This window comes from Balearica regulorum, chromosome 2, assembly GCF_011004875.1.
Source record: "Balearica regulorum gibbericeps isolate bBalReg1 chromosome 2, bBalReg1.pri, whole genome shotgun sequence".
Lineage (NCBI taxonomy): Eukaryota > Metazoa > Chordata > Aves > Gruiformes > Gruidae > Balearica > Balearica regulorum.
The window spans coordinates 161,159,478-161,176,254 of record NC_046185.1 but is presented as its reverse complement, the minus strand read 5'-3'; the positions used below and the strand labels follow the sequence as shown (position 1 = coordinate 161,176,254).

At 39.3% G+C, this 16,777-nt stretch overlaps 1 protein-coding gene across 4 annotated transcripts in view; it reads right to left on the bottom strand.

The window, feature by feature from the left end:
- XYLB (xylulokinase) overlaps positions 1 to 16,777 on the bottom strand; it is a 95,216-nt gene that overhangs the window by 65,082 nt on the left and 13,357 nt on the right. For all 4 annotated transcript variants that reach the window (XR_012834218.1, XM_075746717.1, XM_075746716.1 and 1 more), the window contains exons 4-11: positions 16,041 to 16,121; positions 13,600 to 13,686; positions 12,265 to 12,393; positions 10,898 to 10,963; positions 8,473 to 8,545; positions 2,392 to 2,510; positions 1,404 to 1,485; positions 371 to 411 (exon numbers count right to left, since the gene is read on the bottom strand). Coding sequence is in view for 3 of the 4 variants with exons in the window: in XM_075746717.1 (XP_075602832.1) it covers positions 371 to 411; positions 1,404 to 1,485; positions 2,392 to 2,510; positions 8,473 to 8,545; positions 10,898 to 10,963; positions 12,265 to 12,393; positions 13,600 to 13,686; positions 16,041 to 16,121 (678 nt within the window). In the remaining variant the exon portion in view is untranslated. The remainder of the gene's footprint in view (positions 1 to 370; positions 412 to 1,403; positions 1,486 to 2,391; positions 2,511 to 8,472; positions 8,546 to 10,897; positions 10,964 to 12,264; positions 12,394 to 13,599; positions 13,687 to 16,040; positions 16,122 to 16,777) is intronic.

Here is a 16,777-nt window from a genome sequence, read left to right as displayed (position 1 = left end):
CAATGTGCATGGAAAGCAATACAGAAATTAAATTAAAACCATTTGTTATTACCACTAATTGTTTTTAAATTACACATTAAGTCAATTGGATTCGTGTTAAAGCTAGCTCTGACTTAGGCTGTCAAGCCAGTGAAATACATACTAGATGGAGACTTAGGTTTTAATGTCTGGAGCATTAGTTAAAAATAGTCACAAGAGTTTACTTAAAATCTTTCAGGCGGCTTACAGATTGATAGAAATAAAACAACCATGAATCCAATATACAGAAAACCAACACTAGCAGATAAATTTAACTGATAACCTACAGCTATTTTACATCTCATGTATTCAATTTATTCAGGGATATGGACAGGAGTATGTTTTGACTTACTGCAATATCTCCTTCTTGAAGTCTCATCCCTGCCAACGATGCTGAAAGCAAACAGTCAGAATACCAGATAAACAGTTACTCGTTTGACTCAACTACATAGCATGTTGCATCATAATACATGGCATTCACCATCTCAAAGTACAATGTAAATGGCAAATATGCTCATGATGGCCTTGGCCTATACGCTGTGAAAGATGGGTGAAGCATTTGGGTGAGGGAGTGATTTTTAACAAAATCAAAATGGTCAAGACAAAAGACTACGGAACTGCATGATTCTCTAATGTTTATATACTCAGGTTTTAAATACAGTGGACCCTTACTTAACAACACACTTTAAAGGAGAAATACTCCCACTTATATCAGACCACTCACATATTTATTGGACTAAGCTGGATTTGAATGTCTTGAAGAAAAATTGGACTTTGGGGAAATGCAGAGTTTAACCATCTCCCAGAAGATGAATGTAAAATATACCCTGATGAGGCCTCCATCTTGATTCAAACCTGCATATGCTACTGTAATACAGATAGGCATTTTATTTTCACAGTCTTGAGACACAGACAACTTTGCTCTACACTGAAAGAGTCTCCAGGATTAAAAAAACTGACCCTAAATTAACACCTTCCCTTATACTGACAAAAGGACAGCTCTAATTCTTAGAGAAAGCCTATGAGGTCCTTCTCCACCTTTTTGCTTGAAAAGATACAACAGCAATTTTTTAATTCATATTTTCTAAGTTAAAATGTTAGCAGTTTGTAAGAATAGTTTCCCAGGGGCAGGCAAACCAAAACTGAAGTTACCAGGAGGCAAATGAAGTTACCTCTAATTACTAGGCAAAAGATAATTCATTTGTCATAGTCAGCTTATCCAAGATTTCTATACCTCAGAAGAACCAGAGATGGAAGGCTACTGGAAAAAAGTATTAATGCTGATAAACACAATATTCTTTCATCTGAGAATCAATGAGATTGATTTAGAAGTTTCGTACATACATAATCATATTCACTGAATCTTACACATTTAATCATCTCACCTGGATTGTCTCCTGTAAATGCTACTATTTTACAGTCTGGGCTAAACCCGTAACGTTGACTATAATATGGAGAAATGGACCCCTAAGGAACAAAAGAAAGAAAGAGAGAAGGAAAAAAGCTCAAAAAATGGAACGTAATCTTGCAACGTAGGACACAATGTGTTGTAATAGAACTGAAAAACCCAAAAGCAGCTGTAATAATAATTTCTGTGTATTTAAGGTATGAATGAATATTTTAAAGATTTTGAACCCAATATTTTCTTGTTGAGAACCTCACAGAAATACCCTCAGATTAGATTTTGAAATAGGTTAAGTAAATAGAAGCATTTTAGCTTTGGGTGTCTCTCCAGTTATTCACATCAAGTAACATAAACATATCCATCTATTTTGCACACATACATGAATATTAATACATAGAAATTAGAAATTCAATGCAAACATAAGAGGAAACACAACATTAATATACATCACAACATCAAATGCTGGAACATGACCCCTATTATTTTAGGGGTCAAGAACTGTATTCTTTTAAGCCACATTTGATAGTTATAGAGAAAAAAACAGAAGAAGAAAACTATCCTTAAACAATACAAGGACATCTATAAGGATTTTTTAAATATTTCTCTCCATTACAGAAGATCAGCACTTAATTCAGAAGGATCAGGTGATGGGTATCTACAATCTCTTATGTGTGCACCAGCTAAAGCAAGAGCTCTTTTTGTGCTGGGTAGTAAGGCTAAATTCATTTACTCTGAGAGATGCGCAGCTTGATGTGATTTCACCATTACGCTACATGAACTGAGGAGCTTTAAATAACCCAAATTATTCACAAAGATTACCTCATTAACTCTACAAACAGTTTAAAACAAGGTCCCTGTCAAGAAATGCAAATGTTGGGTTCTGTATATACTTCAAGAAAGTACTATTAACAGAACTCTCAGCACAAAGCTCTATTCATTGCTTACAACTCTTCTCAACAGGCACATACCAGCACTGAATGGGATGGTACAGGGCATCCTAGTTTCTCCTCTAATCCAGGTGCACAAGCATCAAGGCAGGATGCAGACCATACCTTTTCCCAAATCTGCAGCAAGTTCATACCAGAACCTACAGGACAGATCAAAAAGAGAAGCATATATCATTAAACACAAGACAATACTGTATCAGAAAATTCCACCTCGCTACAGGCAACAGAAAATTTACAGATGCATATTTTACATTAAAAGAGAAAGGTTTCAGCTCTTTTAAGCATAGACACTGATGATTTGGCCGCTAAATAGCGTTCACCTGTAAAGGTAGCAGAAAAGGCTTCTTTGATGCACAATGCACTAGACAATTCAGTTATTCCCAAATTAAGAGCAAAAATAAGAAAGTGGATGCCTCCCCATCAACTCTTTCCACCTTAGATGAAGACCTCCCTGATGCAGCAATGTCACTTGAAGTTATGTTGCGCTCCCTGGAGACTTACAATGAAGAAATTCCACCGTGGGTGGTATGGCTCTACACTACTCCTACCTTTGAGTACCAAATCAGCATCGAAGTCCATGCTGATTAATCTTCCTCCATGTCAATGTTTTCTTCTTCAGACATGACAAAATAAAGGCTTAGAAGTAAAAAAAAAAAACAAAACAAAAAAAAACCATCAAGAGGTCAAATTTTCAAATGTAGCCCCTAATTTTGAGGCTAGTTTGGAGAGTCCAGCTTTGAATACCAAAGTCATGACTTTCAGAAATGCTGAACAGCCCGACTGAAATCTGCAACACCTGCAAGCGTGCAACACCTCTGAAGTCAATCCCATGAAGTGAACTATGGATGCCAAAAACCTAGATAACTGATTTGGCCACCTATTTCCACACCAGAACTATCACTACATCAGCTGCGCATTTTTGGTTTGGTTTCTCATTGCTCTTTCTTCACTATTACATTTGCATTGCTCTGGCTTATAAAGTTAATTGAAGTTGGTTAGTGGCCGAATCTATGTAACACACTGAGCACTCCACATCCCTTGCTTGTGTTTCTAAGATGCCTTTAATTGCACATTTCATTAGACTTGAAAATCTGTATGTGTTTCTGGTTAGTACTGTTCAGGGACATATTAGTCTTATTCTAGATTAACAACATTTTCATTTCAAAGACCATTTAGCCCACAACTTATGTGTTGCAGAAACAGCCACGTTCTCAGCTGAGCACAGTGGAAAACCTGAATTTACTTCGATTCAGTACATCTTTAAACTTTTTAAACTACAAAGATGGTGAAGCTGACCCCACACGCAGTGGAATAAGACTGCTTGGGACACAGAGGAAGACAAGGGATGCAACCCCAATCTCAGCCAGCACACCACAAGGATCTAGCAGTGCTCTTATTCTGAAGAAGAGCACACGCCTGCAACGCGCTCCGCACGCACACACTACTGCTGCTTCCCCATGCACAAATGAGCCCGCTCTGCTGATTCCCAGCAGCCTTTTTCACATAGGCTTAATAAGTAGTTGAAAAACGTTTATAAATAAACTCACTATTCGCCCAGTCCTTTTCTAAGGACCATCAAGGAGGTCTGGACCTAGCGCTTCACACGATGTTGTAAACAGAAAGTGCTGCACACTCCAGCTGAGACGCTGCAATAACCCAAGCCAAACAATAGGATGTTTGGATTATACTTAATAACATATAAAATAGAATTAAATATATTAAATTTAATCAATCCTATTTCAGGCAAATTAAACACATTTAACAAATTATGTACTGGTTTATTTGGCCTATGATGCAACAGCAGGAATTTGACAGAGCAGAAAGGGCAAAACGCCTCTCGCAGGCAAAAGGTGCGTTTCCCTTTTCTGCTGTCAAAATCGCTCCTACCCCCTGCAAAGGGAAGACGGCAAGATTTACTCCAGCTTCTCTCAGTTCTCGAGGTGAGACAACTCTTAAATCTAGCCGTCCCCTCCTTCCAGTGTAAGCTCAGTCCAGCATCACTATCTATTGGACTGGAGCACAAGTCTGATGAGGAGCGGCTGAGGGACCTGCGGTTGTTTAGGCTGGAGAAGAGGAGGCGGAGGGGAGACCTTACCGCTCTCCACACCTACCTGAAAGGAGGTTGTAGTGAGGGGGGTGTTGGTGTCTTCTCCAAAGTTAACTAGCAAAAGGACAAGAGGAAATGGCCTCAAGTTGCGTCAGGGGATGTTTAGATTGGATATTAGGAAAAATTTCTTCACCAAAAGAGTGGCCAGGCATTGGAACAGGCTGCCCAGAGAGGTGGTGGAGTCACCATCCCTGGAGGTGTTCAAAAAACATGTAGACAGGGCACTTTGGGACATGGTTTAGTAGGCATGGTGGTGTTGGGTTAACGGTTGGACTTAAAGATCTTAGAGATCTTTTCCAACCTTAAAGATTCTATGGTTCTATGATTCTGTCTGCACTTTCCGGAGACAGAGAGTGTGAGCAGCCTCATCCTAAACTCTCAGGCATAACACGGCTTTCTAAAAGAAAATATGTAAATCTATACATTTTCCTGGAAAAGTCCATAATTTAAAAGGCCAAGAACCCCTTAGCTAAATTAAATTGATCATTGAGCAACAGAATCTTTAAATAAAGAGGAATTTTACTAGAGAAAGGTTAGTTGCTGTTGTCTGTGTTTTTTTGAAAAAAATTCTTCCCCCCCTGGCCCGCAAGCCCACAGGAAACATTTAACCAGTATCTTCCAATGCAATTTTGCAAGGCATAAGGACAGCCTCCAATCTTTCCTGCCTAAAACAGGAAAAATACTAAACTTTATAACTGAAAATGTCTAAGTTTATATTACACAGAAACAACACTTTAGTTTATTGACTGGTAGATATAGTTGCACAAAGACTTTAATATGCCCTGAGAAAAGATGAGTTAATTTACTCCACCCTCAGAAACTCATTTAAAAGATGTGAAACAACTGTTTTACAAGAACTATTAATCTGTCAGCCTGGATTCATCCTATCCAACTGTGGACACTGGGATGAGAATCTCTAGTGAGTGGAAAATAAGAACCAGAGCTGAATGCTCCCTGAAACAGCTTCTCTTTCTCCTTTGATTATATAGGGAGGGATGCACAGTGAGTTCCTAACTCAAGCACCTCTGGTCATGATCTAAGCTGCTTCTAGAAATAAAAGTTAGTAAAAACAGCTTAAACACGCCATTCCAAGTTTAACATACAAAATAAATAATAAGCTGAGAACTAAGGGGGGGGGGGGAAATCGAAGGCAGCCCTTTGACTTGTCACTCCAAATGGATACCCCATCAGCAGTGAAGGTCAACAGCCAAGGCCATGGTCTAGTATGGACTGAGGAAAGGGTCAATATGTGGATGAACAGGATTCAGTACTTCACTGTAAGCACAATCAGAACTTGCTGATATTTACTACATAGACAAAAGTATAAGTGCTTCAGCACTGCAGGGGAGGACAAATCAAAAAACCCCAATTTCAATACAAAGACTAAACAATGCAGACTAATTGGTTTTATTAATCAACAAACTAAAGATCGATATTTGCATACATTTAAAAACAGTTAAATGCATCTGTATTACAGCACTCTGCATTGCCTTTTCAGCGAGCTAAAACCATAAGCGGTGTAACTGCTGACACCACACAAGCAACATTAGGAGTAAATGCAGCCCACTGCCTTCCTTTTGAAAAGGCTTCAGTTCAAAGCGTCCTGGTTTGATAGAACAACAAAAACAAGTATGCTAAGCTATGATTTGCCTAAGGCTCTTAGAAAAGCACTTCAAAAGATAAAGCTTCTCTAGGTCAAGAGCTGAATAGCTGTTCTTTAAGGTGTCTTCTAAAAGAAACAATGCCTCAAGTGTTCAAGTTGTTTAGGTCCCAAATGTATCTTACTTTTAACATCTGCACAATATAAATGAAAATCATTCTTCATTCCACCAAAATGTAATTTGATTTTTTTTAAATCAATCACCCAGGGTGCCCAGCCATTCACGAGGAGTGATTTGAACCTTACGAGATTGGACCTTTAAAAAGAAAAAAAAAAAAAAATAATAATCCTGAAACTGAATAGCACATTTCCTACAATAACCTGCAAATTTTAAGAGATAAGTTATTGTGCAGAGCTAAACAATTTGACAGGGTCTTTTAAAGACGATATGACCTGAAGTTAAATCTACAGAAATGAAGAATAGGTCTATTATCTGAACATTATTTTGAGAGATGCATTTTAAACTACAATTTACAGGTGCAATGTAAAAGATCAAGTGAATTGCAAGAAATCGTAAATGACAAGAAAACAAGTTTTTCAGCTGGATCCAAATAACTACTGCATACATTATAATTATATTTTATTACTGGAATTAGAATTCTCTCTCATTATGTTAACAGAAGAAAGGAATGAACAAGACAAAATATAGCTTACAATGCTGAAAAATCTTTTGTCTTGTAAAAAGAACTATAACATCCTGCTTAGTTCTCTTATCTTTTTTCACACAAAGATTTAATAATCTTACATGCTCTGAACAGTAGATAACATTTATTCAAGTTCCATAAATATCCAGAGGTGTAACAGAACAGGCTCTCCTAGAGCTGTCTGAAAAATGCAATACATTTGCTATGAAAATTTTCCAATGAAGCAAATTTTCATTTTCCTCAGTTTAAAATGTTCTGGTTTTCAACCAGACACAGAAAATTTCATGTTTCGAAATGCCAAGTGGAAAAGGCAGAGGTACCATTACCCCCCCAAAAAAAAAAAAAGAAAACCCAGTCCCCAAACCAATGTTTTTTTAATGCTTATATTTTAAAATATTTGACTCGAAATTAGCAATTCACTCTCATTGAAAAATAAAAAAATACCTTATTTCTTTATCAGAAAAAGTACCTTGAAGACCTCACCATCTCTCTTAGAAATGCAGCACATTGTGCTAGCTCTGTAGGTTGGTGAGTGGCTGAAGGCCTCAGTATTTTAGTCTACTGAGGAGCAAAGCGCAAATCTCCAAAGAGTTATTGTTGCCAATAATACAGAAAAAATAAAATTTAGCTGTGAAAATATACAGCTTACAGGACAGGACTAGAAGATAGATGTAATAATCTCACAACTGCTGCAAAATAAGCATGGATTGCCTTGCAATTTTTAAGGCCTCAAGTATAACTGGGAGATCTGATATTGAATAAGTTGCCCATTAGCTAAAATTGAGGTGTCGCCTTTTCCGATGAGCTTTGATGGAACAACGAAGGAGAAAAAATGAGTTGGTCTTAACACATGGGTGTCAACTATGGCTCTGTAATGCAAAATTTCCTTAGAGAGCCTTGTTATCTAACCTTTCAGCTCTGAAATATATCTTCTCTTAGTTTCGGAGCAGGAATCAAAAATGCTATTTAGAAATAACAGCACAGCTCCCAAGAAAATGGTTTCCTTTGTAATTGCCATTTAAAATTGCCATTTAAAAGCTGGATAACTGAGATAACACACAACAGAATGGAAAGACACTAGCCTTGTCACTTTTTTGTCTTTGTTATGATAAACAGAGAGATACGGAAGGTTATTTATTTTTTTTTTAACTGAGTTCGGGATTTTTTTGCTTGGTTTATGCTTTTTCTTCGGTTCATTTTGAAAAGCTATTTCTGTTGCAGATCCATACTCCAGTTAGGTGGGGGAAAATAATCACAATATACATCTTGCTCACATCCTGTGCAGCTCAGAGCTAAACCATCAAAACCGAAGAAGAAATATCAGAACCATGAAGCCTAGCTAAAAAATCCACAACTTTTTTGTGCTTTTAAATAGATATTTCAACATTCCTTTATACATCATGAAGTAATGAAAAAAAGGTACAATTTCATTTAAGTATATTTTCTGTGGATTCATTTTGTAGAAATGGGAATCATAGTATGATGGGGATAAATAAGCACAGCTGACAGCAGTATCAAGAGTAGCAACAAATTGAAAGGAGTAACTTAACTTAAAATCTAATATACTTGTCGTGAAAGTTTAAAGACTGAAAATAAATAGCAGAGACCTTGTCACCCTTTTATGTAAGGTGGCGATGGAAAGGAGAATTTCCTTGTTGAATTGTTACTATGGGAAAAGCCCACACACTTACCATCACTGTAATCGATGGGTGCATAAGCTCCTAGGAAAAGGGAAGCTGCAAAACTACTAACCAAAGAGATTCTCTGCAAGAAAAAGTGTGAGATAGTGAGTCCCATCAGTATTCACTTCAAAGAAGGTAAATAATTAAGTAATTGGAAGCAGCAAATGTTAATAGATGCTTAATGTTAGGCACAGAAAGCACACAAAAATACACCTAGAAGGATTATTCAGTTCTAACTTGCTGCCTAAGTAATACAGCAGATATCAATCTAAAAGTAACCCCATTATAAGAGCTATTAATAGCTTTGCATTCTGAAACATGCAAAATACACCTAGTATATTAGCATACTCTATGTTACCACGAATTAATTCACAACTTTGGTGTAACACCGAACCTCATTTTAAAGAAAAACACTAAGAAAAAAAACAAAACAAAACAAAACACCTGTATGTTGACAACAGGGAAATGCCCAGAAACCATGCACTGGGCAACCCAGAGCACAGGTCTGCAAGCCCTGTACCAGCTCTGGCAAGGCTCTGCTAGCACCTCTTGGTCTTCCTCCCAGCTGAGATCCCAGACCTCCAAGGAGTTACTCCCAGGAGCTGGTAATAATCAGTTTTGAACTGAACCACTACCTGCAGCTCTGCCTCGGGGTATGTTCCAACAATGCATTAAATCTGGCTGTAGGGCTTCTAATACTGGCCCAAAAATGCCCCGGCCACATGAGACAACGCACTGATCCAACATGAACTCGCTTCCACTTCAAATCTGCTATACAAGTTAACCGGCTACCACCACGCTTTCTGCAGGATTAAGTATTATCTGTTCCCAAGAAGCTGGCATAAAAGCTGACAAATTCCTTATTGTGTGCTCTGACTAATTCAGAAGAAATATGACTGTGACCCAATAACTAATCAGAATCAAATCTCTACTGGTGGAGTGAGCCAGCAGTGACAGGTTTTTTATTAATGATCACAAAACCACCACTTCACACAGCATTCAAAGACGGACTATAGCCACAGCTCTAAGAGGTGGTTATAATGGCCAGGAATCTTAATGATGCGCTTGCTCTTCATGCATCTCTCCCCAAGAATATCTCACATTGTGCTTAGATAACAAAGGCCTACCTTCTGTGGTGCCCCAACGGGCACTAGCTGCCTGAAATGGAAGGAAAAGGATGAAGTTAAACTGTGAATTAGCCAGTTTAGCAAGCTGACCTAGAGAAGGAAAAACATCCACCTTCGACATCGTGGAGACTGCCGAGCTGCTAAGTACTTCCTGAGGGTTCCCAAGAGCAACTCTGACATAGAAGTATTTTTTGCTTGAACGTATCTTGCATATGCTTTATTGCTAAAAGGTGCCATAAATGCAATCAGCCCTCAAAGTCCGAGCTTGGTCTGAGTAGTTCTCAGTTCCACAGACCCACTTCCCCTCCACTAATGCATCTTTCTCCGAATTTAGTCTTAAACTTATGATCAGATGTATTAGTGTTCTGTTTCACCCCATCGCTTACTAGCATAAAGGTTACAGAACGTGTACTTAGAAAGAAAAAAAATGGGGGACAAAAGAAGCATTGTCCCACAAAATACAGTCAACTTTGCAACTCACTTCCCCATGAAGTCCCCAAGGGGTCTGATTTTAAAAGCCACAAAAAAATTATGATCAGTACTATCAAGAACTGCAGCAATACAAAAACATGAGTAGCCTGACTTCCCTGGTCTGGATGTTTGGCATATTCTAATCACAGGACAGGAGCCCTTCCCTCATTTAAATCGTATCTGCACAGTTTTCACCTTGCTTCAAATCATAGTGATTTAGTCACAGCTAGATGCAGACTCAACAAACTGAACAATAATGGAATTTCAAGCTGATTTCTGAAAATTAAAAAGCAGAAGGAAACCAACTACACAATGTAATTCATTTGTAATAATACAATCAAACTAGCTCCTCAAGGGGAAAACTACGAAAAAAGTCTAGAATCAATTGCAGGCTTTTTCCTACCACATCCACATGGATGCCAGCTTTGTATGGCACAGCAATCACATTTCTGCATGCAAATGGCCAGTTCTAAGTGTGAAAACTTCAACTGTGTGCTTAATTACCCATTTGCATTCGAACTGCTATACATACAATTTATTACCAACCAAAGGCAAGTGTTTTTTTAAACTTCTTCCACAGAGGTGAGATCCAACGAAGCCTGCTGTGTTAAATGTAACATTCAAGATAGAACCCATGCCCAATTTTTATCTGCCCAATGACTAATAAATTAACAAAACCAAAAATAAAATAAAATAATAGAATTTTAAATTTTAATCTTAAAACCAAACACAAGAATCAAAATATTCTTTAGCAAAAAAGTCTGACATCCCCACAAAATTAATTTTAAAAGATTTTCAACTGTGTTTTCCAATAAGTGTATTGAAGTTGAGCCAACCTCAGTTTGCATGTAGACCTCAGGATTCTGGCTGTAAATCTTTGCTATCTGGTTTCCTGTAAAACGCTGAGAAAGAAATGCAAATGCTTAGAAACACAAACCCTAAATGGAGTCAATAATCATTAACTCTGTGTAATGAGTTCAGTACATTGCACTTTGGATATTTAATTTGCCTGATGCATGATGAAAGTCAGTGCACAGCAGGCAATCTGCACTAAACAGGCTATAACGCATAGTCTCATTATGAGAATTTTGCTCACCTTTTGGAAAAAAAAAAAAAAAGCATGTGAAAAACCATTACTATCCATAATTTACATTTCAGAAATGACAGTTCAAGGGAATGAATCACACTTATTCTGTGCACAGGAACCAGCACAATTCAAATGCTGCCTTCAAATCCTTGAAAAGGTTTAAGCTACCCAACCTATGTACCTCTCCGTGAGGCAGGGGAACTGGGAGAAAGCAGGACATCTCCTACTCAAAGAAGCAAATCCAGCACAGGCTAATAATAGTTGTAAGAACAATTATTTTTCATCCATGTATTACATCAAATAACAAAAAACTTCTAACACTGAAATCTTAACCTTTAGCGAGTTAAAAATAAACTGTTGGTATGCAAAGTTTGATTTCAACACCGGCCACAAACCTCGCACGATGATTCAAAAACAGAATCAGCAATTAGGGAGGTTAGAGCCTTATTCTGTTGAACCAACAGGAAGAGTAGCCAGGTGCTGAGATGCCTGCAGGGCAGCCCTGCTCCCACGCCATAACTCATTGTTACAGGTACAGGAGAGCAAAGTGTCAGGAGCACGAGACAAGTGACAGAGTACTCTCTGATAGCATCCCAAACTTCTGAAGCACTTCTCTTAGGTCAACAGCTGCTTGTTAGCCTTCAGGAAACATTAAAAGGACAACCTTTTAATTGCAGAAACAACTTAGAGCAGCAATCCACAAACAGGGGTGTCATAACCCCAAGTAAACCTGTATCACAAACTCAATTGCCATTTGTAACACAAACTGGATGGCCATCCCCATGCGAATGTGGCCGCACAGGTGCTGCCAGGGGAGAACAGCCCTGAGACTGTACACGTGGCCACCAAACACTGTATTTTGGAAACCCCTGGCCAAATGCAAGACACCACCCCATCTGCTTCCTGCAGCAAAATTTCCAGTGTTTGCCTAATTTCCCTTTAAAATTTCCACATCTTCCTTTGTGAGACTACTGCAAAGCACAGTATTGTTGGAGTTTCTTGAAAAACTCTCTTTCATGGTTAAAAGCTGATCATTATCTGCTGCAGTAACACTAATGGCAGAATTGTTTCTATCACAAGACTCCGCTGAGGACTTTCTGCCCATCTGCTCCTTACCTCATAGGCTCGAGAACCAGTGATCCTCGCTAGGTGCTGTGCTCCCCCCACGGCTTTCTCCAGAGCGCTGCACTGGGAAGCTGTGCTAGAATCCATCCAGATGGGGCTGTTGCCAACAGAAAAACAAGCCTGCAATGAACAATGCCCTTTATTAGTAAGTCTGATCTCCAAGAAGTCCCTGCTAGAGTAATAGCAATACAGCGGACCTACATATCAGCTCACAGTTCAGTTCTCTGGCGTACCTTCTGGTCCCCTCCTGATAATTACAGGAAAGCGGATATTGGGCAGCATGTTGGTCAGTGGGGTAAGTTTAACCCAAACTCCACACCAGAGGGAAGCAACAGGCTTTTTCTGCTGTTACTTGACATAACCTGCAGCATGATGTGTACTTCACACACCCTGCAGCACGATGCCTCAATACGTTCCTTTGGTAGACAAAGCCCCGAGGCCTTTTACGCAAGTTCAGCCTCACTTTTTAGAACTCCTCTCTAAACAATCAGGTTATCTTTCCACAGCTCTACCAACAGATTTTTCTTTAATGACTGGCATAACCATTTGGAAATGCAACTGAGGCTTAGTACATCACCGGAGAGCATTTTAATTCCATTTCCATGAGCTTTGCACAGATGAGGTATTTCCAAAATTAATCATTTAACAGATCAGTTACGTAAATGTCTCCCTTTCAACAAACAACTGTCCTTTCTGATCTTGAAGTAAAGAATGTAAGGGTCTACAAAAGAAAAGTTAATTCCTCCCTACTTTTCTTTTTAAATAAAAGTTTGTCAAGTCTATGTTCAAAACTTACCAACCAGACACACACACAATGTTGAGGTTCAACAATGTGGTTGCTAGGAGTTCGTGTCCACACAGCATTACACTTCCACCCTTTCAGAGATAAGTGTAAACTGGTCTTTTTTTTTTTTCAGTATTTTCTAATGAAATCACAGGCAATGCAAGGAAACTCAGGTACAATAGTATTTTTCACCACAATTTTTGTTAATACAAATATATTCAAAAATGCAAAATATTTACAGGTTGTTTACAAAAACATTATGTTTCCTAAAAGAACAAACAGGCTGTTACTCTGGCACAGAAAGACTCCAGGAAGCCCACCGGCACCTGTAAGCTTTTAAAGCAGTATCTATTGTCAGTCAGGAGGAAAGGAAATGTCAAAAGCCCTGGAGCTGATGGAATAACCAATACATTTCACTTTATGCCGCAGGGGTGGGCAACTCAGCCAAACAAGAGGAAAGGTTTGCAAGGAGAAAAGCAATCTGTAAGGATCAGAAAAAGGACAGTGCAGCTCTCCCTTCAGAGCTCTTTTACACACATTACCTTTAGTGACTGATGTAAAGGCAGCTCGGATGATGCACTCTTCAAAATTTGGATGCTTCCTTTTTTCCAGTACACACTCCCATGTTGCTGTAGAAAGTGCAGAAAGAGAAGACAGAGATGCCCTCCCAAGCCACAAAGTTCATATCCTGATCTGAATTTCAAACTCTAAGGGACAGAGAACTCTCTCCAAACTAGAAGCAAAAAAATGCACTTTTTCAAATCAAGTGCTGCATTAAAAGACTCTTTAAGTCTGAGCAAAGCATATATTAAACCAGAAAATGTAGGAGTCAAGAGACAACGATGATTTTGAACTATGGCAACTTCTAGTGGGAACTATTATTATACTGCTAATGGCATTAGACACTTCTTCGAGGGCTCTTTGAGCTGCAGCCAGGGCTCCACAGTCAAGACTGTTAGTTCTATGCTGCTTCAGCACAGCTCCCAGATTCTTCAGTTACGTGCCTGCCCCAGTCACCGCTAACAGACTGAAAAATGTTGAGAAGGTTATTTAAGCTCCATCTCTCAGGTGATTTCCTCAGGCCAGGTATCTCTAGTTATGCATCTGCAGGACACCCTCGGCAAACTGCAAAGCACCATCCAGTGACCTGGGAGCATCAAAAACAGCATGACCAGCAGGTCGAGGGAGGGGATTCTGCCCCTCCGCTCTGGTGAGACCCCACCTGCAGTACTGCGTCCAGGTCTGGGGACCCCACTACAAGAGAGGCATGGAGCTGTTGGAGAGAGTCCAGAGGAGGCCACAAAGCTGATCAGAGGGCTGGAGTACCGCTCCTATGAAGACAGGCTGAAAGAGTTGGGGGTTGTTCAGCTTGGAGAAGAGAGGGCTTGAAGGAGACCTTATAGCACCTTCCAGTACCTGAAGGGGCCTACAGGAAAGCTGGAGAGGGACTGTTTACAAGGGCATGGAGCGATAGGACAAGGGGTAGTGACTTTAAACTGAAGGAGGGTGGATTTAGATTAGCTATAAGGAAGAAATTCTTCCCTGTGAGGGTGGTGAGGCACTGGAACAGGTTGCCCAGAGAAGTTGTGGTTGCCCCATCCCTGGAAGTGTCCAAGGCCAGGCTGGATGGGGCTTTGGGCAACCTGGTCTAGTGGAGGGTGTCCCTGCCCATGGCAGGGGGATGGAACTAGATGATCTTTGAGGTCCCTTCCAACCCAAACCATTCTGTGATTCTATGACCCACCAATAGTTTTGATGACACCAAGTGCACGTAGAACCCCCTGGGCACAGAGTACTTGACCACAGTGTCATCCAGACTGTATTTCACATCTACCTGCCATTTCTGCAGACAATTGAGACCAAGTTTGTGCCTTCTGTGGGACAAACACTGGCACATCAGTGCACCTCCGCAGTGATCTGCAGCATAAAGACAAGGTACTTCAAAGAGAAAAGGGAGAGAGACAATGTGGGTTGGAAGGAGGCAACTAAATGAACTCTGTTTGATCTGAGAGAATCTGAATATACCACCAAGTTGATATCCCCAACTTGTTGGAGGATGAGTGAAATAAAGGGAATACAGGCAATCTGGAAATGCACTCTCTTTTTTCACTCAAGTAAGCTGGGGTTATTTGGCAGTCCCCAACTTCTGTTCCACTGAAGAATTCAAAACAGAGCCTTGATACTGGCTATGATTTTCAGACACTTTGCTCAGACTTTCAACTGAAATCAATGAAACATGGAGATCAAAGCAAGAGTTTTGATTAATTAGTCCCAGATATATCAAGATGAATAACCTAAACATTATGTGTCAGAATTAGCTATCACTTTGGTGCTGTCCTCACCCTGAATATCATCTGTGGAAGTTATAAAAGACTTCCTTGTTTCACCAGAGCACTAGGAGACTGGCTAACTCACTAAATGTCAGGATGGGTTTTATAAATCTCAGAAGAAAGGCATTATGCACTATAGGCTAAATCATGGCAGCATCTTTGTCATTTCTGCATCAAAGACTATCATCATTTGGCTTTTGTCATTCATAGGCAGATCTCTATCCTAGCCAACAAAAACTGTGCTCAACAGGATGTTACTATGCCTTTAGCAAACTGCACTCCTTGCTATTTTTCCTACCCCAGTTCCACAAGCACCTGGATATGCTGAAATTCAGAATGACCCCAGACATTTCAGAATCTGTATATACAAAGAATTTAAACAACAGGAAACCAACTATGCACTATACCGATCTAAACAACTGTACTGTAACCTCATCCTCCACTCCCACGACATTCTAGTGACTGCTTTGTGCGCTTCAGGTTTTAAGATCCCCTGAGGAATGTGTCTTTTAATGGACACATACAGAAGCTTTGGTCTTACCTGATGTCAGTATGGCATTCTGCAATACAATTTTTAAATGAAATTTATCATTATACCTTATACTCTATTGAAAAAATACAATAAGACTGATTTTTTTTCTTTATAAACTAACCTGGCCTGCACCAGACAAAGCTCTGACTTGAGAGAAGTTAAAGCCTGAAGACTTCATCTTTTCCAAAATCATATCCAGAGCCTACAAGAACAAACAGAATCAAGAATGACTGTAACGAGCTATCAAATTATGCATACTCACAATCTCTGGAATTAAACAGTAAATTCATGTCATCACTGATAAGAGTTCATTGGCAGATAATGAAAAATTAGCTAATGACTACGGACTTCTCAAGAAGCTGCATAAATTAATTTACTAAGAGTCCATAAAAGAAAAGTTGAATCACACAGGGGGAAAAAAGATTTTTAAACAAGCTGAATCACAACGATCCATTCTTTGAAACCTAAATAAGAGGCAGGAGTTAAAGAATTCCAATTCATTAAAAAGCTACTTTTAAGAGTGCCAGACACAAAGCAGCATTACCTTTTCCTGTTCTCACTTTTGGAAATGTATATCTTAATGGGGTGCACCCTGCACCCCATCCAACAAGATATTAGATATCCTCAAAACCACTGCCCCCAGTATCAGCTGAAAACTCAGGGTCTCTTTAATATAAGGCTAATTCAAGTCAATTTTAGCACTTTAAGCACCTAGGTTATTTTTTTTCTTGCCACATTTTACTGAAGTTTAAACCCAAAAATTAATCTGTCTTTACATAATCTCATTCAGATCAGCACTTCCCAGACTATCTTGACAAATGGACCACTGCAAGACTTCACAGTTTTCCAGGAAACATC